Genomic DNA, 23,255 nt, shown 5'->3' on the forward strand with positions numbered 1-23,255 from the left:
AGAAAACCTTGTTGAATAGAATAAAATAAGTTGATAATATGTTTTTTAAATAGTAGGGTTTTAGAGTATGAAAAATTTACAATTTAGCCCTTATCAATGCGGGGCGGGGCGGGAATGGGGTGGGTCTAAAAAGGTCTAAACCCATCCCTGCCCCACCCTGTGGTGCGGGACTAAAATCTTACCCCATCTTCACCCCATCATCTTTGCGGGGTGGGGAAAATCTGCATGGGGCGAAGCGGGGAGGGACGGGTCAAGCAAGGCAGGGCAAAATTGCCATCCCTAACATCATCAATCCAACCTTAAAACAAAAAAGTATTATATCTTTCGATTCTTTGTTTTGTTCAATTTTTAAATCATTATATTAAGTCTTTAATTAGAGTCTCTTTAACATGTTTTCTCCCAACATGACACATAACAAGAGCCAACAACAGTCATGTTGAAAAAAATGACTACATAAATTTGTGGATGAATGTTTTGGCTTAATAATAAATGTACCATCATAATATCATCTGGAATAGTTGGTTTTATTTGAATCGTATAATATAATTAAAATTGGGAAAATAAAAGAGTCAAATGTAAAACAACCAGCTATACAAGAACAAAAAAGTCTAAAAAAAACAAAGACTTTTTTTTTTTTAATTTTTAGGAATCAAAACGAAGACCATTTTTCATTGCACGTGTCTAGTTGTCTTTCTTCTTTTCTTCTATCTCCTTTTTTTTTTTTTTCTTTGTTTTTATTTTATTTTATTTATAACCCTACCTGTGGCCCTAAGATGGCATCCTGGGGAGGGTATACTAGTACTCGTTTGACCCTAAGACATATTAGAGTAGAGCTTTTTTTATTTTTTATTTTTTATTTTTTTATTTTTTTGGGGGGCTAAGTTTTAGACTCTATATATATCTCAGTTTCATATGATATGATACATTAAATCTCTTCTTCAATAACTCAAGTCAAAGAAATTAAAACAAGAAGGGCAACAAATAATCAGAGCCTGCCTGACCCACCCTTATTAAAAAAAACAAAGTTCCGTAACCGTAGTGACAATCGCTCTTTTATTTTCTTTTGCTTTTATTTTTTTGCTAAGTATAGATAAATATTGTAGCATGGTGTTTATCGTCCTTTTCATTCATACAAATACAGGTTTGAACGAAGAACTCAGTGCATACCAAGTTGGTGGAGATAGATAGATAATACAGCAAGAAATTAAAGCTCAGAAGAATCCAGAGATGGGCTTCAGCTTCACCCGTAATACGCTCATACTGCTTCTATGGATCATCATCGGAGTATTCCAAGTCAAAGCACAAGTAGCGCGTCTTCCTGCTGACGAAGGTAATAAACTATCTTTCTTCTTCTTCTTCCTTTTTTTTTTTTCTTTTTTTGAGCAAATCTTCTTCTTCTTCTTCTTTATGCACTAATTTCAAAACCACTTTTTTTTGTTTTTTGGGGGGGGGGGGGGGATAATTTATTACTAAGTCTAGGCTGATAATGTCTTGATGAATTTGGATAACAATTATATATATATATATATATATATACATTATATTGGTCCCATCTCAATTGGTAAAAAAAATTTAATCCGAGGCATTATTCCCTTCATTCTGTAATGTGAGTTTCTGCTTAATTGAGGGACCAGACCAGTGTGGCAATTATTGTGGTTTTAGCTTTCTAAGCCCAATCTATGATCAATGGTATTGAAACTCAGTGTCGGTATGATCAAACACAATGTTAGAGACACGTGAATCTGACACGGAAATCGAATACCATCTTTTGATTTCCGTGGTGTGGATGCACTTCCTATTATTATTATTATTTATCTTTTTTATACTACCCATTATATTATATTCATTGGATTATGCTTGCTATGAATTCTTATCAACCAATTGGCTTTGGCAATGTAATGTAATCCCACTCTGTTTTTTCTTGTAAAAGTAAAAGCTAATAAATATAGCCACAAACTATTTTACAACATTTTTATAAATTGTTGTTATAGTCAATTTCTTATTAGTTATCATTTGCGCCTATCAATAATATCATTTTTTTTTTATTTACTAATAATCACTCACCACATTAACTGTTTGTAAAAGTTTTTGTAAAAAAAGTTTAGAGTAAACTACATTTTTGACCCCTATTCTATACACCATATTTCAATTTGATCCTTAACTTTTTAATTGTGTAAAAATAAACTAAAATTCTATTTTGGTCATTTGCCATGTCAGCAATTTCCATCCAAGATATAACGGCAGAAACTAAATTGACATGACACTAAAAAGTTATGGACCAAATTGAAATATGGTGTAAAAGATAGAGACCAAATTGAAACTAGTAGTTTTTTGCCAGTTGGCTACCAGCTTTGGGTAATAATTTACTACCCAATATATATTTTAAAAAATTACACTAGCAATTTCCGACTATATAGCTGGGTTTAATGTGTTGCCATAAATCCTTCTAGACATAAAATGAAACATACAAATACTTTCCCTTTATGACAAAGTTAGATAATCCTTAGTACATACAAAAGTTAAAAACACTAAGAGCGGGATGTGAGGCAAGTTTCAACCTATTTGAGTTTTTAACTTCTTTTTAATACTATTTGTGGATCTTATTGCACTTTTTAATATTTTTCATGAGTTATATTGTACTATTCAGCTAGCTTTAAACTTTTTTTTCTACGGTACTTTCAACAAAAAGTTTTCAATTTCGACTAGATAAACTATTCTCAAACGGATCCCAAAAAGTGTCAATAAGTTAAGCTAAAAGGCTTTTTGCAACTTATTTTCTTTGCTCAACGTCATGTTTTATAGTATGTTGTGTTCATAGATCAGAAACAGAAAGGCCCAGGCATGGTTGTAATTCGCTATTAATATGTAGAGAAGCAACATGTGACTATGTTCATTTTGAGATTGGTTTGTGTGTGTGTGTGTGTGTGTGTGTTGAGGGGGGGGGTGGGGTCATCTAGAGAACATTCAGCCAAAGGATTGGCCTTGCTAGTCAAAATATTAAGGAGCTGTGCCACTTTTAACGTGGAATTTCAGTGTCACGTTCAAGCTTTTGTCCTCGTTCAACGCGGTTTAGTCGTTGACAAATGAAACGAATTAAACATGTCGAATTTTTCAAGTTTATAAAATATGAGAAAAGTAATGGATACGTTAAAAGATATTAGTTTATGAAATATTATTAAAAAAATTTATGTCAAAAAAAAAAAAGTAGTTGATTATTTAACATATTTTTTATATTTCTCATAAAATATAATCAAAATTTTTCTAAAACAGTCTATTAAAAAATGTCTTAAAAACACTTGTTAATAAAACCTATAAAATATTATATAATATATTTTTACTTTAAATAATTTTTTTTAAATGTACTCTTAATAACTTGATATATACTATACGATTTTTTAATATTTTATTTATTTTCCAAATAAAATTTACACATTTAAGTTATTATAAACCAAAAACAAATAAGATAAAAAATAAAAAAATAAAAAAAGAGGATGGGTGCAAATTGGTCTATTTCTATTGACATTTAACGTAGAAAGCTATTAGCACTCTGATTAGTGCTTATATAATATAAAAAAAAAATGACCATATTTTAGTTAACCAATCCTAAAAGTTACTCATATTAGAGCAACCACATCAATTCTTCTAAAAGATTCTATCTATTTTACCAAAAAAAAAAAAAAAAAATCTATTTTTTCTATTTTACACTATCACTTTCACAAAACACCCACATCAGTTCATCTATTATACACTATATTTTATATAAATAATATTTGTATATTCTTCTTTTAATTTTATTTTATCCTATTCTACTCTTCCGTTTCTTTTATCTTATTCTTCTTCTTCTTTCTTTTCCTGATCTCTCTGCCGTTTCTTCTTTCTTTTTCTTCCTCTTCTTTCTTCTTCTTTCTCTCACGGTCAGATCAACTCTCCATCATAAGCACCACAAGCATCAAAACCCACAAGCACCACCGATCTCCGTCAACCCACAAGCACCTATCTACACCACCGGCACCGATCCACAAGCGATGATGGTGACGGTGATGAAATCGCCTCTCCCTCGCCCCTTCTTGGTTGAAATGACCTCTCCAATCACCAATCCACTGATCCACGATCACCGATCAATGATCCACAAGCAACGATCCATAATTAAAGCACCACAAGCACCGATCCATGATCCACAAACACCATTCCAGTCGACCCACAGCCACAAGTTCACAAAAATGCTTTCTCTGTCTTTGTTGGTGTGTCTGTGTATGGGTGTGTTTGATTTTTGATTGATTTTGTGGTGTGATCGTGTGTGGGTTTGTTTGATTTTTGGTTGATTTTGTGGTGTGTCCGTGTTGTGGTGGTTGGCGGTTCTGGGTTGTGGTGGTGGTGTTTGGTGGTGCTGAGTTGCGGTGATGTGGGTGGTGGTGCTGTGTCTGTGTGGTTAGCAGTGGGGGTTATCAGTTGCAAAGATTATGGGTTGAAGAGAGAGAGTTAGGGGGAGAAAGAATGTGAGGTGAGAGAAAAAAATATTAAAATAGTCATTTATTTTCTACCAAAAATATATATATATATATATATATATATTAAAATAATGTATAGAAAAGTTATAAAATTAAGCATTTTTTATATTTTGTAAACTTTTGCAATCACTAATGGGGTGCTCTTAGACAATGCTAAATTGTATAAAAATCACGGATTTAAAAATTGAATTGGTCAAAGAACCGAAAATGACTTGGTTCCCTTTTAATAGTTGAACCATCAATTTTTAAGATTTTTATCAAACAGGTTAAGGGTTTAAGGGTTTGATTCCCAGTTGAACCAACCAATCCAATCCAGTTTTTAAAAGCCGTTGTAAAAAATATATAATTGCTATAGTAACCGTGTAAGAACATTCACATCAGCTCTTGCTTAGCTGTGTATAAATGTGTAAAATACACATTTTGACCATTTTTACACATTTTGAAGCAAAAAATACACTACATCAGTCTTTGTAAAATCATGCAAACTCGTGTATAATTTTCAACGAGCTACAGTACCCGTGTAAATTTACACGGGCACTATAGCATGTGTATATATTATTTTACTAATTTCCGTTCACACCAATTTTTCTCTCTCTTCTCTATGCACAACAACCTCAGCTCCTCATCTTGTTTTCCTCAGATGCACACAAATACGTCCACACAAATAAATCAACACAGAAACACACCCACACACAAACAAACCCACACAGACAAACCAACAGAGAGATATGGGTCGCCGGTGAAGAAACGATATGGGTCACCGGAGCTTGGTTCGTGGATCGGCCGGTGAAGAAAGGATCTAGGTCGCCGAGCTTGGTTCGTGGATCGGCCGGTGAAGAAAGGATCTGCGTCGCCGGAGCTTGGTTCGTGGATCGGCTGGTGAAGAAAGGACCTGCGTCGCCGGAGCTTGGTTCGTGGATCGACCGGTGAAGAAAGGACCCGGTGAAGAAGTGATCTGCCGGTGAAGAAAGGATCGGTCGGTGAGGAAAGGATCTGGGTAGCCGGTGAAGAAAGAATCTGGATCGGCCGGTGAAGAAAGAATCTAGATCGGCCGATGAAGAAAGGACCGGTGAGGAAGTAATCTAGGTCGGTCGTTTTTGGGAAAGAATGAGAGAAAGGGAGAAAAGAGAGAGACAGAGAGAGAGAGAGAGAGAGAGAGGTCTTTCCTTTTTTTTGCTGAATAGAGAGAGAGGTCATTCAGTTTAGGAAAAAAGAATAAAGAGGGAGAGTGAGAGCGCGCATATATGCGCTGGAAGTTGAGTGAAATAATAAAAAAATGAAAAAGGTGAATATTTTATTAAAATATCTTGTAAAATAGAAGAACTGATGTGGGTGTTTTATATAGGAGGTAGTGTAAAATAGAAAAATTAGGTTTTTGCGTGTAAAATAGACAGAAAATTTAGAAGAACTGATGTGAATGCTCTAAATTACAGTGGCACAATTCATTTTGTATTTATTTATTTATTAATTCTTTACGTATCTCAAGAATTAAGAGAATGGATGGTAGTTGTTGTATGAAAAAAAAAAAAAAAATTAAAAAAATCAAGAGAAATTGATATTTTATTGAATTATAGTGTACAATAGATAATTTGATATGACATGTTTTAAAAAGTGAGTATGTAAAATAGGAGGAAAAAAATGTAGATTTTTTATGCTAAAATAAAAAGAAATTTTTGCACAAACAAATGTGAATACTTTAACCCATAAATATTTAAAAACCTATGCCATTTATTTATTTTAAGAAGATGTTTTAAATTTTCCATGGAAAATCAAACAATGCATTGTTTTTAAAATATTTGTGGAATGTGAAGGATAAGAGGCTGAAGTTCAAGTCTCTAGGAGGAAATTTTACACAAATATATACTTAGATTATAATAGAATAAAATTTCTATTTTGTGTATGTATATATATAAGTTTCTATTTTTTATAGAATTATTTTTAGGCACGCACTAACACAATTTAAATGCCCACACATGCGAAATTTAAATTGTGACTTTAAATTAAATTGCGATTTTCGAAGAGTATGTTAGTGTGTATTCAAGAGGTTTTTTTTTTTTTTTTTTTTTTTTTTTTGTAAGATAAAATAAAAAGTAAATGTTATCGATTTATTTGATGGAAAAAAAAATATCGATGAAATTTACCTTTTATTTTATCGATTTGACCCCAAGAGGAAAACGAAAAGTAGAATACTATAGATTATTTCCAAATAAATATGTGGGCCTTCCCACGCATGTGGCAATTAACATTTTGTGAATATGTTACCTTTAATACATGTTCTGCGATTTTTTTTTTTAAATGACAAATACATTTCTTGAAGTGTCTAATTATTTTAACCGGGTGTGAAAATTATGGCTTTAAAAACTAGAACGGTAAAAAAAAAATTGGAAAAGAGACCAGTTCTTGGCCGGTTTTTTTCAGTTTTGATCGGATCATTTTGAGTCCAATTCTTGAACTAATTTAACCTGTTGGTCCAATTTTTAAAACAATGGTGAAAACTTATCAAAAAATATATAAATAAATAAAAGTCACGAAAATTGTATTTTTATAGATTTATTGATTTTTCCTTGTTGTGTGAGCACACCCAATCTGTCAAAAAATTTTAGAATTGTAGAATATTATTGCAATTAAGAGGGTTGAGGAGGGCTTGAGGCAGAATGGAAAATTTGTGAAGACTTCTTTTTTTTTTTTTTTTTTGGTAATAAACGGGTTCAAATGTGGAACATTAAAACACAAAATAAATTAATAAATGGAAACAAAAAATTGATGAGTCTGATGTAGTCCTATTTTGCAGTGCAAGGCCTTCGTGAAATAGCCGCACAAGTGGGGAAGAAAGATTGGAATTTTGGAGTAGACCCATGTAGTAATGACTCAAGCTGGGCAACACCACGTTCGAGTTTGAGGCCATTGTACAACAATTCTCTTATTTGCAATTGCTCCTATCCTTCTGGTGTATGTCACGTGATTAAACTGTACGCACACTTCATTTCCTTTCTATTCTATTACTCCGTATGTTTTAAATAAATGTTTGTCCAGCTTTAATTATATCTATAGATTATACAACTTATATATCAGGGTACATTGCATTGACCTCCCTCCCTTAAGTTATTACACTGAACTCACCTCTAGCTATAAGAGAGTAACTAGCACTAGCACTAGCACTAGCACTAGCACACCTATTGGCACCACCAAGGTGCTGTCAAGCTCGAGTACTAGACTCAGTAATCAGTATTCTGATATATTCTGAGATAGACGCAGCGCTTTTTGGGGATACGGCTGACACAACAAATCTCCATAAAGCTGTGCTGAACACGGGTGTGATTGAGACGATTCAAATAAACGATCAGAAAACCCATACACAAATGAAGGTGGAAGGAGATGCCAGGAATGATGGGCCCCAGGAAATGTCAAAAAGCAACATGCCAACTATTGGGCCACAGCCACATCATGGGCCAGCAGATAGAGCCCAGGTAAACCTTACTACTCTTCCTCCTTTTAATATGGACCCAACCTCATGTAATAGCCCCACAAAGCCCAAACCGAAAATGCCCAGCCCAATAAATCTAAAGAAAGACCGTGTAGGACCAGCCATGCAAAGAAAAGAAAATGGTTTACGTAGAGGGACAGTGAGGGTGAAAAGTGATGACTTGGGGACGGGCACCATGATGGAAGTAGAACAAAATGAAAAGTGTGGCAAGCGGAGAACTCGTTCTCCCTTGAAGGATGTTTCGGGTTTGGTGGAGAATGTGAAGAGGAAAAAGATAGAAGGGGATGTCATGGCCCTTAGCAAAATCATGGCTCATGAGTTGGGATCGGTGGTGGCTGCGGGTCAGCCCCGCCGGGAACAATGAGTGCATTAAGTTGGAACTGTAGGGGGCTTGGGAACCCCCTCACAGTTAAAGCACTCCACAAAATTGTGAAGGAGGAAGATCCCACGTTAGTCTTCTTAATGGAGACTAAGTTTGATGTTACGGAGATGAAATGGGTACAAAGGAAGCTAGACAGAAAACAGGGGCTTGTGGTGCCTTGTATTCGACGGGGGGGTGGGCTTGCCCTCCTATGGCGGTGCTCTACAACTGTGGATGTGCAAACTTACTCTCCCAACCATATAGATGCTATCATTTTGGAGAATCAGGGTGCAAGGAAATGGAGGTTCACCGGTTTTTATGGGCACCCCGAAACTAGTAGACGCAATGAATCTTGGACGTTGCTCTCAAGACTCAGTACTCGCAGTGACTTACCTTGGGTGTGCATAGGGGATTATAATGAACTCATGTTTGCAAGTGAAAAGGAGGGTGGTAATACTAGACCTGAGGGTCAGATGAAGCAATTCCGGGATGCCATAAACAAATGTAATCTCAGGGACTTGGGGTACAAAGGCTCGGCTTTCACTTGGCGGCATAGACTGGGCAACCGTGGGTGGATACAAGAAAGATTAGACCGTGCTCTTGTCTCCACCAATTGGGTTGGGATGTTCCCACGTTCCAATCTCCTACATATTGCTTCCTCTACTTCTGACCATAGCATTCTTCTCCTAAAGGCAGCCAACCCCCCTCGACAGAAATTCAGGCATTCAAAACTATTTCGCTTCGAAGCCATGTGGCTCAGAAATGAGGCGTGTAATGAGGTGGTTCAGGAAGCGTGGGCTAGAGGTGTAAACAGGGGCTCTCAATGGCCAATTGCTAGCTGCCTGAAAGAGTGCCAATCCGCTCTAATGTCATGGAACAAAAATAGTTTTGGTCATGTGGGTAAAAGAGTCACTGCTCTGCAAAAGAAGCTCCAAATTCTGGAGAATTTGAACATGGGGGGTACGGTGTTGAATGATATTCATGAGGTTAGATTAGAGTTAAACAAAGCTCTTGCCATGGAGGAAGATATGTGGCGTCAGAGGTCAAGGAATTGTTGGTTGAAAGCAGGGGACAAGAATACGTCTTTTTTCCACACTAAAGCATCCAACCGCATGCAACGTAACACTATAGCCAGGGTGATGGACTCCAATAACACGTGGGTTGAAGATGAAGAGCAAATAGGTCTTGAATTTGTACAGTACTTTGCTGGCCTCTTTTCCTCCTCTGACCCTCGGGTTGAGGGGGAGCTCATCAATGCAATTCAACCGAAGGTATCGGATAGGATGAATGCCTCTCTGATCAGAGATTTCCAAGCAATGGAAGTTGAGAAAGCCTTAAAACAGATGCACCCCACGACAGCCCCGGGCCCGGACGGTATGCCCCCCTTATTTTACCAACATTTTTGGCCTACGGTTAGAGAGACTGTTATATGTAATACCTTAAACTTTCTTAACCATGGCATGGCCCCGCCCAAGTTCCATGAGACACATATTGTGCTCATCCCAAAAACGAAAGATCCGGTAAGGGTCACAGACTACCGTCCAATAAGCTTGTGCAACGTAGCTTATAAATTGGCTTCAAAAGTGGTGGCAAACAGAATGAAGGTAGTGCTGCAGGAAATTGTGGGTGAAAACCAAAGTGCATTTGTGGCAGAAAGATTAATCACAGATAACATTTTAGTGGCACATGAAGTGATGAATCATATCGGCAAACGTAGAAAAGCCAAATGTGGGGAAATGGCGTTGAAATTAGACATGAGTAAAGCATACGACCGGGTTGAATGGGAGTGCTTAAAGCAGATAATGCTAAAACTGGGCTTCCATGGGCATTGGGTGCAAATTGTAATGAGGTGCGTGTCGTCGGTCTACTATGCAGTGAAAATTAATGGGAAGCCTTGCGGAGAAATACGTCCATCCCGTGGGCTTCGTCAGGGCGACCCACTCTCTCCATACCTCTTCATCATCTGTGCAGAGGGTCTATCTGCTCTAATCCATAGTTCTGTTCAACGGCAGAGACTAAAAGGTGTGGCTGCCTCGCGTGGGGGACCGAGCGTGTCTCACCTTTTCTTCGCTGACGATAGCCTCATTTTTGGGAGGGCCTCATTAGAGGAATGTGCTGAAATACAGAGGGTGCTTCATGTCTACGAGAAGTCTTCAGGACAAATGTTAAATCGGTCGAAAACCTCTTTATTTTTCAGTCCTAACACAGCTGAGGGGTTAAAGGAGTCTATTAAGGCTTTGTTCGGGGCAGTTGAGATTCGACCTCATGAATCCTATCTCGGGCTGCCATCCTTGGTGGGCCGATCAAAAAGCAATACCTTCACCAATTTAAAACAGAGGGTCGCAAACAAAGTGTCGGGATGGAAGGAAAAACTTTTGACTACTGCTGGTAAGGAAATTTTGATCAAGGCGGTTGCCCAAGCTGTACCGTCTTACTCCATGTCTTGTTTTCTCTTGCCGAAGAAATTATGTGATGAACTCACTTCCCTGGTTCGGCAGTTCTGGTGGGGCCAGGTTAAAGATGAGAAAAAGTTAGCTTGGTTAAGCTGGGATAAGCTGTGCATGCCAAAGGAATGGGGCGGTATGGGGTTCAGGGACTTGAGGATGTTCAATTTGGCACTTTTGGCTAAGCAAGGTTGGAGGTTACAAACAAACTCTTCTTCCTTGTTTGCCCGAGTGTTTAAGGCGAAGTATTTTCCCCACTGCTCTTTCTTAGAGGCAGATTTAGGCCGCCGCCCCTCCTATGCCTGGCGGAGCATTATGGCGGCACAAGGGGTGGTGAAAAGGGGAACGAGGTGGCAAATAGGCTCGGGGGAGAGTGTACGGGTGTGGTGTGACAAATGGATTCCTAAGCCGTCTTCCTACAGTGTGGTCACTTGTGAAGAAGCTTGTCTTAATGTTGCTCTGGTTTGCGACCTCATAAACAGAGCATCCATGGAGTGGAAAGCTGAGCAGATCCGTGGCTGCTTCACGGAGGAGGATGCGGATGCTATTTTAAGCATCCCTCTAAGCTTGAATCGGCCCAAGGACAGATTGATATGGGCGGAGTCACCAAGTGGAAAATTTACGGCTAAAAGTGCATATAGGCTAGCCTATGAGGCGAGTTTTGGTGGCTGCAAGGCAGATTGTTCGAACCCATCGGTGAGGAAGAACATATGGAAGGGGCTGTGGAAAATGAATCTCCCCCAAAAAGTAAAGCATTTTGCTTGGAAGGCAGCTAGAAACATCCTGGCTTCTAAAGAGGCACTACAGCAGCGGCACATTGCAGTGGATGGTGGCTGCGCTCTATGCGGGAACTTGAAGGAAAATGTTATCCATATTCTCTGGTTTTGTGATCATGCCAAGGATGTGTGGAACTCAAGTAAGCTCTCGCTTCCTTTTGTTATCGAACCTAACTGGTGTTTTTTGGATATTATGGAAAAGCTTCTTCAATATGAGGAAGTGCTCCCTGGCCTGGCCGAACGGTTTGTCTCAGTGTGCTGGGGTATCTGGAAAGAAAGAAATGTAATCCGGACTGGTGGGAAGAGTAAACCTGGGAGGGTCACGTTGAAAACCTCCCTTGGTCTAATGGACGAGTTCCAGATGGCCAATGAGGGTCCTCAGAAGCCAGCTGCAGTAAGCCCTGAACCAATTCGCTGGGTGCCTCCACCACCTGGACAGTACAAGGTAAACTCTGATGGGGCTGTGTTCGCGGTCCAGAGAAAGGGGGGGCTGGGCGTGATGATCCGTGATAGCAATGGGAATGTGATCGCTGCTCTAAGCAGCCCCACAGTGGGTCCCCTTGGCGCCCTTGAGACGGAAGCCAAAGCAATGGAGGTTGGCATGCGCTTCGCTCTTGACTTAAACATCCGTGATGTGGTGGTTGAGTGTGATGCGCTGGCTGTCTTCAATGCAGTCCAAGGTTTAGCGTCTCCTTGCTCTTCGATCCTCTTCATCGTGGACAGCATCCTCCAGCAATCTCGTTGGTTCAGGTCTTGTTGTTTCACCCATACAAAAAGGCAGGGAAATGTCCCTGCCCACATGTTAGCTCAGTATTCCAAGTCTTTAGTTAGTTACGTTGCTTGGGTAGAATGCTGCCCAAGCCATATTGAGCAGGCCTGTGCTCAGGATATTGATGTAACTACTTCTCTTTTCGCTTGAATACAAGTTCAGTATTTCTTATCAAAAAAAACCCTTGCTCTAGTGAAATTTTCAGTTTTCTCATCTTCTGCTCAAACATATACGTGAAGATTATGATTGTATTCCAAATACATGAGCTAGCGCATTTAATCTATTACCTATTTCATACAGCTTTCTTAAAGGGCAAGATCTTGATGGCATGCTTCCACCATCCCTGGTGAAGCTACCCTACCTAAATACAATGTAAGAAGAGTAACTAATTATTTGTTTCACTTATTAGCACCTGAATGAAAATTGATTTGAACTTCAAATCTAATAAAACACTCTCCTCTTGAAGTGATTTCACTCGAAACTACCTTTCTGGTACAATACCACCTGAATGGGCTTCTACAAAGTTGGAAATCATGTAAGTTACTTCTCAATTAGTGTCACAGGTTAGCTAGTAAATGTTCATTCTTTTTATTAAACTAATACACTGCAGGTCCATTACTGTAAACAATTTATCAGGACCGATCCCAAGCTACTTGGGAAACATTACCACTCTTATATATATGTATGCACTTCTTATATCCTTCTTACTCCCCCTTTTGTTTAAGTAGTATTTTTTTTTTTTTTTTTTTTTTAGCTTAGCCCTGCTTAAACATTAAAGAAGATTGTAAACTTTCAGGAGCATAGAGAGCAATCTATTTTCTGGAACTGTTCCCCCTGAACTTGGGAATTTGGTTAACTTGGAGAATCTGTCGGTGTTTCTTTCTTCCCTCTTATTCTTTTGCAAATCACAATTGTCGATTTATTTCTAAATTCTCAACGATTTACTTAGTCAATCAATAGTAAGTAAGTTGAACAGGTCTGAACTTATCATTTGGTGACTGCAGCATTCTTAGTGCTAATAATCTCACTGGTGAATTGCCAGTTGCTCTCACTAATCTAACCAAATTAACAGAACTGTAAGTGGTTGTAAAATTTTCCATTAAATACTAAAAGTGATTTTATATTTTTCCTAGAATATTTCAAGTTTCTATGTAATTTAGTCTTGTTTCAATTTTCGGCCATATGCAGTAGGATTAGCAGTAACAACTTCATTGGAAAAATACCTGACGTTTTCCAGAGTTGGAAACAACTTCAGAAATTGTATGCCTTTTTTTCCCATAATTTTATTTGAATCTCTTCTAGTAAAACTTTTAGGTGTAATCTAACACATTAGAGTTGTATTTTCAATAGAGAGATCCAAGCTAGTGGTCTTGAGGGGCCCATTCCTTCTAGCATTTCTATCTTGAGTAATTTAACTGAGCTGTAAGTTATACCTTCTAAGAATTTTTTTTGTTGCATAATCTTCGTGATATTTTTATGTCATATTCAAATTCTTTATTGCATAATCCATTAACAATTATTGATGATGCAACTTTGTGCAGAAGGATAAGTGACTTACTTGGTAATGGTTCGGAATTTCCACCCTTGAATAGCATGACAAGAATGAACAGATTGTAGGTCATTCTTTTTGGTATAAGGTTATCAACTAAAATAATGCAAGGTTATAGAAATTTTCTGAGATGATGTCGGTTTGTGTTGCAGGATGTTGAGGAGCTGCAATCTCTCTGGACCTATCCCAGCATACATTTCACAAATGACTGAGCTTGTAACTTTGTACTTTTTCTATCCTTTCCATCTTCCTTATAGGATTTTCTTCTTTTGCTAAAAAACTAGTTAACTGCAAAAACCCAGATAGTTGGATTAGACCATGTTAGTTATCTCTATTGAGAACATTATACCTGCATAAATACACGTGTATAAGGTTTACTATATTTCATTTTAATTTTTTTAATAAACCTTCTTTTGTATCATTATAACACCTCTTTGTTATATCCTTGCAGAGATCTCAGCTTCAACAAATTGGAAGAAAATGTTCCAGATTTGAGTGGTCTATCTTCCTTGCAATATATGTAAGTTAGAGTCAAACTGTAAATCAAGTTTCATGTCAGAGAAGTTCAAATAAGAAATTAACATAAGTCATGTGTCATGATTTGGTTTTTGCCATATGTCCACAGTCAAAGATGCTAGGAATTTCTCTATAATCAAGGAGATTGTAGTGCTTATGTCTCACACAAATCCTAAATGGACCCTCTTAGAACTTCATGTTTTCTATGTGCAGCTATACTTTTTCCCAGCATATTTTGGAGTCCAATAAGTCAATAGAAATAAGCTCTGCCAAACAAGGACACCACATTGTAGGGTGGGTTGGGTTGGCTGGGGGCTTTGCCTCTTGACTCCCGTGTGATACTTTGAGGAAGGCCCATTACATGTGTAATGCAAATCTAGGGGTCGAGTGACAACAAGACTAAAATAAACATGTAGATTCATGAGGGGACTAGAATACAAAGTATGATGAATAGGGGCCTTTCCTGTGATCCTATAGATATAGCCTTTCCTGTGATCCTATAGATAATGTCAGTATATGAATTACGCATATTTCTAGATTGCTGAACCATATAAGTGTTTTGTCTATCTGAGTATCCCTTTTATGTTAATCCGGACGCCTGCTTTCTGAAACTTAGTGGATACAAGTTAAATACTAACCATCTCCCACAAGAATGTCAGTTCACCGATGGATGGGCCTAACTTTCCTATGGCTGTGGCCATCAGCCTATTATGTCGCATCATAGCACCAAGTCATATATGTGGGAAACACTTCATATATACATGATGCATCATAGCACCAAGTCGTCAAAAAGTATTTTACCTTTGAATTTCCTCCATTATCTTCTATTATTATTATTATTTTTTTAATAAGTTTTTCTTCCATTAGTATTCTTATAAATCAGCTTTAACTATAACATCATTACTTTGCTATTTGAACAGGTTTCTGACAAGCAACTTGTTCACTGGGAATATTCCAAACTGGATCACTAGCAAAGATAGTCGCTAGTATGCAATTCACCTTAAATTTTTTATTAATTTTTCCTGACATGTTTCCTTTTTATTGTGTAATTTTTTATGGAGTCTGCGGTTGTTATTAAATTTTACAAAAAATGCATAATGTTCAAATATGCATTTCTTTGGATTTTGATCCATCTTGTAACCTCTTTAGGATCAATGACAGACCTCATTCAATCATAAACAATAGGTGAATTGACCCAATTTCCTTGCAGCTTTGATTTGAATCTTACACCATGCGACTCCAGTTAAAAAGACTTGTGAACAAATTTTTTTTACATTCCTATGTTGGTTATCTGTTCTCTGCAACATTATAAGGGCAGTAGAATTTTGAGTTGGCCAGACAAGTTTGTGGTCTGAACCTGATTTGACATAGGATTAGCATTGACAAAAACAAGGTGTTTAGTTTTAGAAAGTGCAATATGGTACATAGGTTAAACACCGAATTTAGATACAGTCAATAATACTACTACTGTAAGTATTGTGTGGATTAGCCTAAATCATCCATTGTGTCAGATTAATGGCAGAAAGCTGCAAGGGTGATTAATTAATTATCAGCCCAAATGAAAATTTTTATCTGTCTCGATGTTTCTAAAATATTGAAATCATTTTCTTTTACAATTTATCTGCTGATGTTTATCATTTATAGTTTTACAAATTTTATCAGAATTATTGTAAAATGTAGTTTTTTTTTTTAATTTTTTTTTAATTTATAATGAATTATTAACAAATATTATGTTTGTGTTCAGCCAAATAGATCTTTCATACAATAATTTTTCAGAAACCTCTATGCCACCTACTTGTACAGGAAGCCAGTAAGAACTTTTTCCTGGCCTTTTCAAATTCAATTTGGCCTTACATGGACTTTGTGTACTTTTGTCTCTTCAAAAGCTTCCCAGCTTTTTTAATCCAACTATTTTCTCATTTCATCAGAAATTTTTTTCAGAGCTTTTCTGGACAGGACAACTCGTAAGCTCCTAACTTGTAAACTTATAAGAACAGAAAATTTTTGTCTTCTTTTTCTTTGATTTTGCAGAAGTATTTCCTTTTTTTATTTGCTTTCATTTTGCATAAGCTCACACTTCTTTCTTTTGCTGCACCAATTAAGATTACTTGCCAAGTGCCTGAAGAACAATCCTTGTCCAAAAGGTAATTATATGACAGTAGAATCAAAACTTAGGTTGCATGCTTTAACTATGTTTTCGGCTTCTGAGAACTCCTTGTAAATGTAGAAAACAACGCAGTTACATATTTCATCTCGTATTAGGCAACTACGCAACAAACAAGACAATATTGATCTTCTTTTAGCTCTACGATGTTTGCTTCTATCTAATTTCCCTTACAAACCTACTTTTTTTTTTTTTTTGTGTAGAACAATATTCATTGCATATAAATTGTGGTGGAATTGCAACCTCCATTGGAAACATAGAATTTGAAGAGGATCAAGACCCAGCAGGGGTTGCAAAATTTGTCCCTGTAGGAAACAGTTGGGGACTCAGTAGCAGTGGGAATTTTTGGGATGTTGACAGCACCTCAAAACAATATAAAGCAACTAATGTATCAATACTCAGAATGAACAACTCTGAATTATACACGAGTGCACGGCTCTCTCCTCTTTCTCTCACATATTATGCACGTTGCTTGGCAAATGGAAATTATACAGTGAAACTATACTTTGCAGAGATAGTATTCAGAGATAACAAATCTTTCTACAGTCTTGGAAGACGGATATTTGATGTTTACATCCAGGTATAAAGTCATATTTGTTTTTCTGTTTGCATAGAAAACAATTTTATTGAGTTAATTTGTTACAGGAACAACTAGTCTTGAAGGATTTTAATATTGAAAATGCTGCTCAAGGTGTTGATAAAGCAAAAGTTATGGAATATAAAGCAATTGTGAGGAACAAAGTTTTACAGATACGCTTTCATTGGGCTGGGAAAGGGACAACAGCTGCGCCACAGAGAGGAACATATGGTCCTCTCATATCAGCAATCTCAGTGGAAGCTGGTAAACAATTCTTTCACACTCATTAGTTGGTGAACAATAAAAGTACAGGGATATAGTTGAAGTAGAACCAATGATTATTTGCCATGAGAACTTATCATTTTTAAAAAAAAGGTTAAAGTGCAACTAGTGGAAGGCATCAAAATTTATCATCTTTTTTCAACCTACCCTTACACTGCTTATTTTGTACTTAAAACATCTATACCTTCTTGTGGCTTGGTCTAACTATGCACATCTGTATGGTGCTACATATATTACAGAATGCAATTTCATAATCACTTTCCATGGCTATTTGTTTCTTTTGTAGATTTTAGTCCACCTGGAAATAGCAAGATGAAGATATTAATTGGAGTTGGAGCTGGGGTATCAGTGTTATTCCTCTTCTTTATGATTTTAGTCATTCTTTGGTGGAAAGGCTACATAGGAGGCAGCATATCAAGAGAAAAAGGTAATTAAGATTCGCATATTCCGATGTAAAAATTTAGATAGGATATTTTTTTTGTCTTCTCCAACTATTGCATGAAGTTGGAACAATATAAAGAAATTCCCTAAGGCTTATATACAATTGCTGTTCATATGTTTTATCATTGTACCTCTTTTCCTAGATGAAAAGTTAGCAATCCAATGTACAATCACGAAGGAAAAAAAATATAGTACTTGATTGCAATGCATACAAAGCTATCTTCATAATAGCTTTCCTGGAAATTCCCATTCCGCATAAATTGGACTCATTTGCTTCCAGTTATGATAGGAAAATGATCTCACGAAATCATGCAAAACTATGAGATCACTGCTTATTATAAAATATAAATCGAGTAATTTGTACATGGGAGATGAGGAAAGCAAATGTCTAAGAAGGATCTGTGCAATCAAGCCTAATTTTTGGCCAACTTTACTCTACTCCCCCCCCCAATCCAAATGGGCCCGAAATGTTTTCTTAGTCACATGAGAATTAGTTTTTCCAATGACTATTCTTTTTTAGCTCTACAATGATCCTATTTCAATTTTCAAGTGTTAATAGAGGCACAAGGCATATCTCATCCTAAGATTCTTCATGGAAATATTCTCTCTTTTTCACTTTGTTTTTTGACTCCCAATACCCTTGCAATTCCATAACTGAAGTAGGAAAAGAAATGAAATTCTAAACCTTGTTGCAAGTTGGGTTTAAGTAGCTGATCAACTGGAGCCTGGAGCCTTCTTATGGCATTTGCTTTGTATCATTCTCTCTAAATTTATCATATATAATATGCAGTGAGACATCTTAGCCTCACCTTTACATTCCTTTGACAGAGCTGCAAGGATTAGATCTGCAAACCGGTTTTTTTAAATACAGGCAAATCAAAGCTGCCACCAACAACTTTGATGCTGCAAACAAGCTTGGGGAAGGTGGTTTTGGAACTGTATACAAGGTATCCAAGTCCCACAATGTCATTCTTTCTGCTACAGATTTTTTTCTTTATTCTTACATAATAAAATACATGCCTGAATATATATTATTCTATTCCAATGCAGGGTATACTGTTAGATGGTAGTATGATTGCTGTTAAGAAACTTTCTTCAAGATCAAAACAAGGAAACCGTGAATTTGTCACTGAAATAGGCATGATATCTGCATTACAACACCCAAATCTTGTTAGATTGTATGGATGTTGTATTGAAGGAAATCAACTATTCTTGGTATATGAATACATGGAAAACAATAGCTTGGCACGTGCTTTGTTCGGTAAGCTCAATATTTTTATTTGCATATTTTATATCAACTTTGGAAAGCATATAAGCCTAGCATTCCAAATTATATATATCAAGACCTATGTTGATCTATCCCTATTGGACAATCTGCGGAAAATGAAGGTTCAGATGAACATCGATTGACATTGGACTGGCCTACAAGGCAGAATATTTGTGTTGGCATAGCAAGAGGTCTGGCTTTCTTGCATGAGGAATCAACGCTAAAAATTGTTCATAGAGACATCAAAACCACCAATGTGCTACTGGATAGGGACCTTAACCCAAAGATTTCTGACTTTGGTTTGGCCAAGCTTGATGAAGAGGAAAACACCCATATCAGCACCCGAGTTGCTGGAACAATGTAAGCTACATTTTTCCCTCCTTCCTTCAATTTGAAGTCTACTTATGATTCTACTCCTCCTTTTCATTTTGGTCCCGACTTTCATTTTGGTCCCCAGAACATAGCAGCATTTGAAAGTCCGTATACCAAAAGTTTTGGATATGGAAAGTAATATGGAACTCCTGCATTCAGTATTTCTTAGGATTGCAACACAACCATGCTTGTAGAGAAATTCAGAGCAACATGATTCCAGAATTATCAACCAATTTTTATGCTTTGAAAACTAGTCCAAACGTGAAATATGCACTAATAATTTGCGATAGTTTCATATGCCTCAATACTTGATACAACAAACAATCAGCTCTATTTCCTCATAAAATAAATAATATAAAACACCAAAAGCCACACACACACACAAAGAATCTGTTTACTCAACCATTAGATAAATGCTAACCCTAAACACTAACTCCCTTAAATCAAGAAATAAATAGCATAGAGAATAAACTTGTGTTCGAATATTCTGTTTTCCCATACTGTTAATTTCTATGCTGTGGCCTCCATTTACAATAATTTCAAAATCTGCTCCATTGTTACCCAAGCAAAAAATGAAATCCCAGATTTTGTTGAATCATAATAACTTGAGCTTAATGACCAAAAAACTTGTGTGGCTAGAATGGCTGTTAATTGTCGGGCCTAAAAATCTTCCTCACTCGTTTCTAGGAACTCTGTTAGGTGTACATGACTACATCAGCTATCACTTGCAAGTTGCAAAAGAGACAATTTTATTCTTCCTTGCTGATAAATTGTTTTGTATCTTCAATGGAATGAAATTTACCAATCAAATCTTGTATCCTTATTGATTGCATAATCACATGCTGAATGCAAATGAAATATAAATTGGTATCTAAGTTTCTTTTCATATTGGGCTTTGTTGAAGAGGAAAGACCAGAGTTTCATACAAGTGAACCACTAAGTCATGATATAATCTTTACTTTGCAGAGGATACATGGCACCAGAATATGCATTATGGGGTTATTTAACCTATAAAGCAGACGTATACAGTTTTGGGGTCGTTGCATTGGAAATTGTTGCTGGGAAGAACAACATGAAATATCGACCAAATGAGAATTTTGTTTGCCTTCTCGATTGGGTAAGATCTTTGTTTTGCTTTTAGTATCTACAACAAAAACATAGTCTGAAGAGCTGGTTGTTCTTTGTGCCTCCACCTAACTTGGTCATACTGATCTATTAGTCTAACCTTGAGAAGCAAAATAGCCTAAACTATGTTGAAAATTGCATGACTAGTTCACTTCAGGCATTAGTTCAGCTAGTTGATGCGTTTATTTTGTTTCCTATGTATGTTTGGTTAATTTGTTCTCTTCTGGTAACTTGCTGCTTTTCATTTCCATCATCTTCTCTATACTTATTACAGGCCCTTGTTCTGCAACAAAGGGGTAATCTAATGGAGCTGGTGGATCCAAAGTTGGGATCAGAGTTGAATAAGGAAGAGGCAATTAGAATGATAAAAGTAGCACTCTTATGTACTAATCCATCACCAGCACTTAGACCCAACATGTCTGCAGTAGTAAGCATGCTTAAAGGCCAAACAGCTGTTCATGAACTTGGCATGGATCCAAGTATATATGGCGATGTATTGAGCATTAGAGCCTTAAAAGAACAGTCTGCTCAGATCCTACAACAACCGGTGAGCTCAAATGAAGCTGAGAGCCTTATTCAATCATCAGATGCAACATGGGCTGGATCTTCTTCTATATCCACCCAGGATCTCTATTCAACAAATCTGGATTATCAATAATGCAGGTATCCACATCCATGCAAAATGCATGGTGCTTCTGGAGGAATTTGGTTGACTTGTGAATAAGAGAATATGCTGTAAGTCATAAAAAGATTTCACATCTGGATGATAGAATTTGTTACATTATAAGAGCTCAAGCCAATAGTACATATATATCCATAAATATAAGCCATAGTTGTCTCTCCATGTCCTTTTTGAGAAAAGTAGTGTTTTAGACTGCATTTATGCGATCATTGTGTATGTAGGCAAAATGGAAATGTCAAAATCATCTGGATTATGACGTCTTTCATTCTCTTCAAGACTTCATTGTGACAATTTATTTGTGTACTTGGAATTGTAATTGGAAAATTATGATAATTGTATAGTGAAGCTGAACATAATTAGTACCAGCTGCATACCATGCACACGGACACGGGAGCAGCTTTATATGAAACTCCAAATCTCCTAGAATAGCACATACAGCCATACAGGTTGCATATGTGAACAGTGAAGTGCACAATGGTCTAAGCACAGTGTGACACTGGCTACAATAGCGCAAGTCCTTATCGTAATGAAGGCCTTGATTGCTGTAACATGTTTAAATGATTTGGACCTGTTGGTTTCCTTTTTAATAAACAACTTCTTTGTTTTTAAACCTCTAAAATAAAAAATAAAAAGGGATTAAATTCAATAAGAATTCAGTGTACTATAAATAACCATGTTTATAGTAGCTAATAAAATATTACCACATCATACTTTTCCAAAAAGAAAAATAAGGAGTATTCACGTACAAATACACTTCTAATTGAAAACTCTTTTTTTTTTTTTTTAATCTTCTTCTCTATGTTTCTCATCTAGCTTTCTCATGGATACTCTCATCTCTCTTTCTCTTTCTTTTGTGAATTTTCCTTTCATCATAGTTGTAGATCGATGAATTTGGGGATACAATAAAATTGCAACAAGGGCTTTGAATCTAACCAAATTATGTTTAGTTGGAGGAGTGGAAAAGTGGGAATGATGAAAAATTATTTTGTTTGATTGAGAAAAAAAGTGGAAGGATAAAAAATGTAGTTTATATAAATTTACTCTTACGTTCTTATTATATAATATGTAATAAATAATTTATTTCTACTCATTAAATAATATAAAAATTAACATATCATATATATAAAATTATATTATTTATCTTTATTAATTATTATAAATATTATAATCTAATATATACTAGACTTGTTTCTGGGTGGATAAAAAAAAAAAAAAAAAAAAAAAAAAAAAAGCTGGGCAACAATAACGGTGCTGGACATGTTCACCGGTCTATATTACAGCTCAAAGATGGCCTGGCCCAAAAAAAAAAAAAAATTATATGTAATTTTTTCTTTTTTTTTTGTGAGCCCTAAAATAAAATTTTGAATACCTTAACCCTAAATTTTGTTTAAACCTAATTGAAATAAACTTGAAATATGATCATCTTAGTGCTATTTTCACAATATTTTTACAATCAAGGTTAAGTGAGAAGTCGTAATTGAATTTTTATCTAAACTCATAACTGACATCATTTTTTTACATACTTTTAACAACTTATCACCTAGATTTTATTATGTAAATATTGTGTCAGTAGCACTACTCTTAGAAGTACTCATTTGTTATAAATAAATAAACATTTTCTTTGGACTCTGGCTTACTTTGCCGCTAATAGTAGGATATTGAAACCCTTTTTTCCTGCACTTTTCTTCTTCGTTAGCAAAAAATTACACTTGTGCAATCAACTAGTCTATATTTATATCTATAATTCTTTTCTCATTCTCTCTTTCTCCCTTCTATGTTTTCTTTATGTCTAATCAAGTAGTTTGATAAGTGTTCTACAATTTTTTTAGTCCAAAAAGATTTTTAGTGTTTGCTCCAATTTTAAGAGAATGATCATGTGCGTGGTTAAAAATCCATACACTTCAAAAGCAAAAGCAAAGTTACTATTTTTTTTCCTTA

At 36.2% G+C, this 23,255-nt stretch overlaps 1 protein-coding gene across 4 annotated transcripts; it reads left to right on the forward strand.

Moving 5' to 3' along the window:
• The first annotated feature begins 946 nt into the window (after nt 1-946).
• LOC126728967 (probable leucine-rich repeat receptor-like serine/threonine-protein kinase At3g14840) lies at nt 947-21,865 on the forward strand. Of its 4 annotated transcripts, none has more exons than XM_050434740.1 (25): nt 947-1,024; nt 1,142-1,330; nt 7,300-7,477; nt 12,643-12,714; nt 12,809-12,877; nt 12,953-13,024; nt 13,139-13,210; nt 13,347-13,418; nt 13,531-13,602; nt 13,693-13,764; nt 13,884-13,955; nt 14,044-14,115; nt 14,343-14,411; nt 15,328-15,393; nt 16,152-16,217; nt 16,336-16,371; nt 16,511-16,551; nt 16,775-17,151; nt 17,217-17,412; nt 17,717-17,857; nt 18,700-18,818; nt 18,922-19,132; nt 19,261-19,498; nt 20,477-20,627; nt 20,910-21,865. In XM_050434740.1, exons 2-25 carry the CDS (start codon nt 1,228-1,230, stop codon nt 21,291-21,293), a joined length of 3,021 nt encoding a protein of 1,006 aa, XP_050290697.1. In that variant the 5' UTR covers nt 947-1,024; nt 1,142-1,227; the 3' UTR covers nt 21,294-21,865. The 4 variants fall into 4 exon arrangements, with proteins under 4 accessions (XP_050290697.1, XP_050290695.1, XP_050290696.1 ...); XM_050434738.1 differs by lacking the exon at nt 947-1,024 and adding an exon at nt 3,920-4,257 and having other exon boundaries at nt 1,200-1,330; XM_050434741.1 differs by lacking the exons at nt 947-1,024; nt 1,142-1,330 and adding an exon at nt 4,106-4,501.
• Nucleotides 21,866-23,255: the final 1,390 nt, after the last annotated feature.

The sequence above is a fragment of the Quercus robur genome, chromosome 5 (genome assembly GCF_932294415.1).
Source record: "Quercus robur chromosome 5, dhQueRobu3.1, whole genome shotgun sequence".
NCBI classification, from domain to species: domain Eukaryota; kingdom Viridiplantae; phylum Streptophyta; class Magnoliopsida; order Fagales; family Fagaceae; genus Quercus; species Quercus robur.

What these genes read in the sequence shown, in the direction of transcription:
- LOC126728967 (XM_050434738.1), top strand. Translation starts at nt 4,026, where the DNA reads ATGATGGTGACGGTGATGAAATCGCCTCTCCCTCGCCCCTTCTTGGTT. An exon ending in CCTACTTGTACAGGAAGCCA is followed by an intron (nt 16,218 to 16,335) that starts GTAAGAACTTTT and finishes TCATTTCATCAG; the next exon opens with AAATTTTTTTCAGAGCTTTT. An exon ending in ACCCGAGTTGCTGGAACAAT is followed by an intron (nt 19,499 to 20,476) that starts GTAAGCTACATT and finishes TTTACTTTGCAG; the next exon opens with AGGATACATGGCACCAGAAT.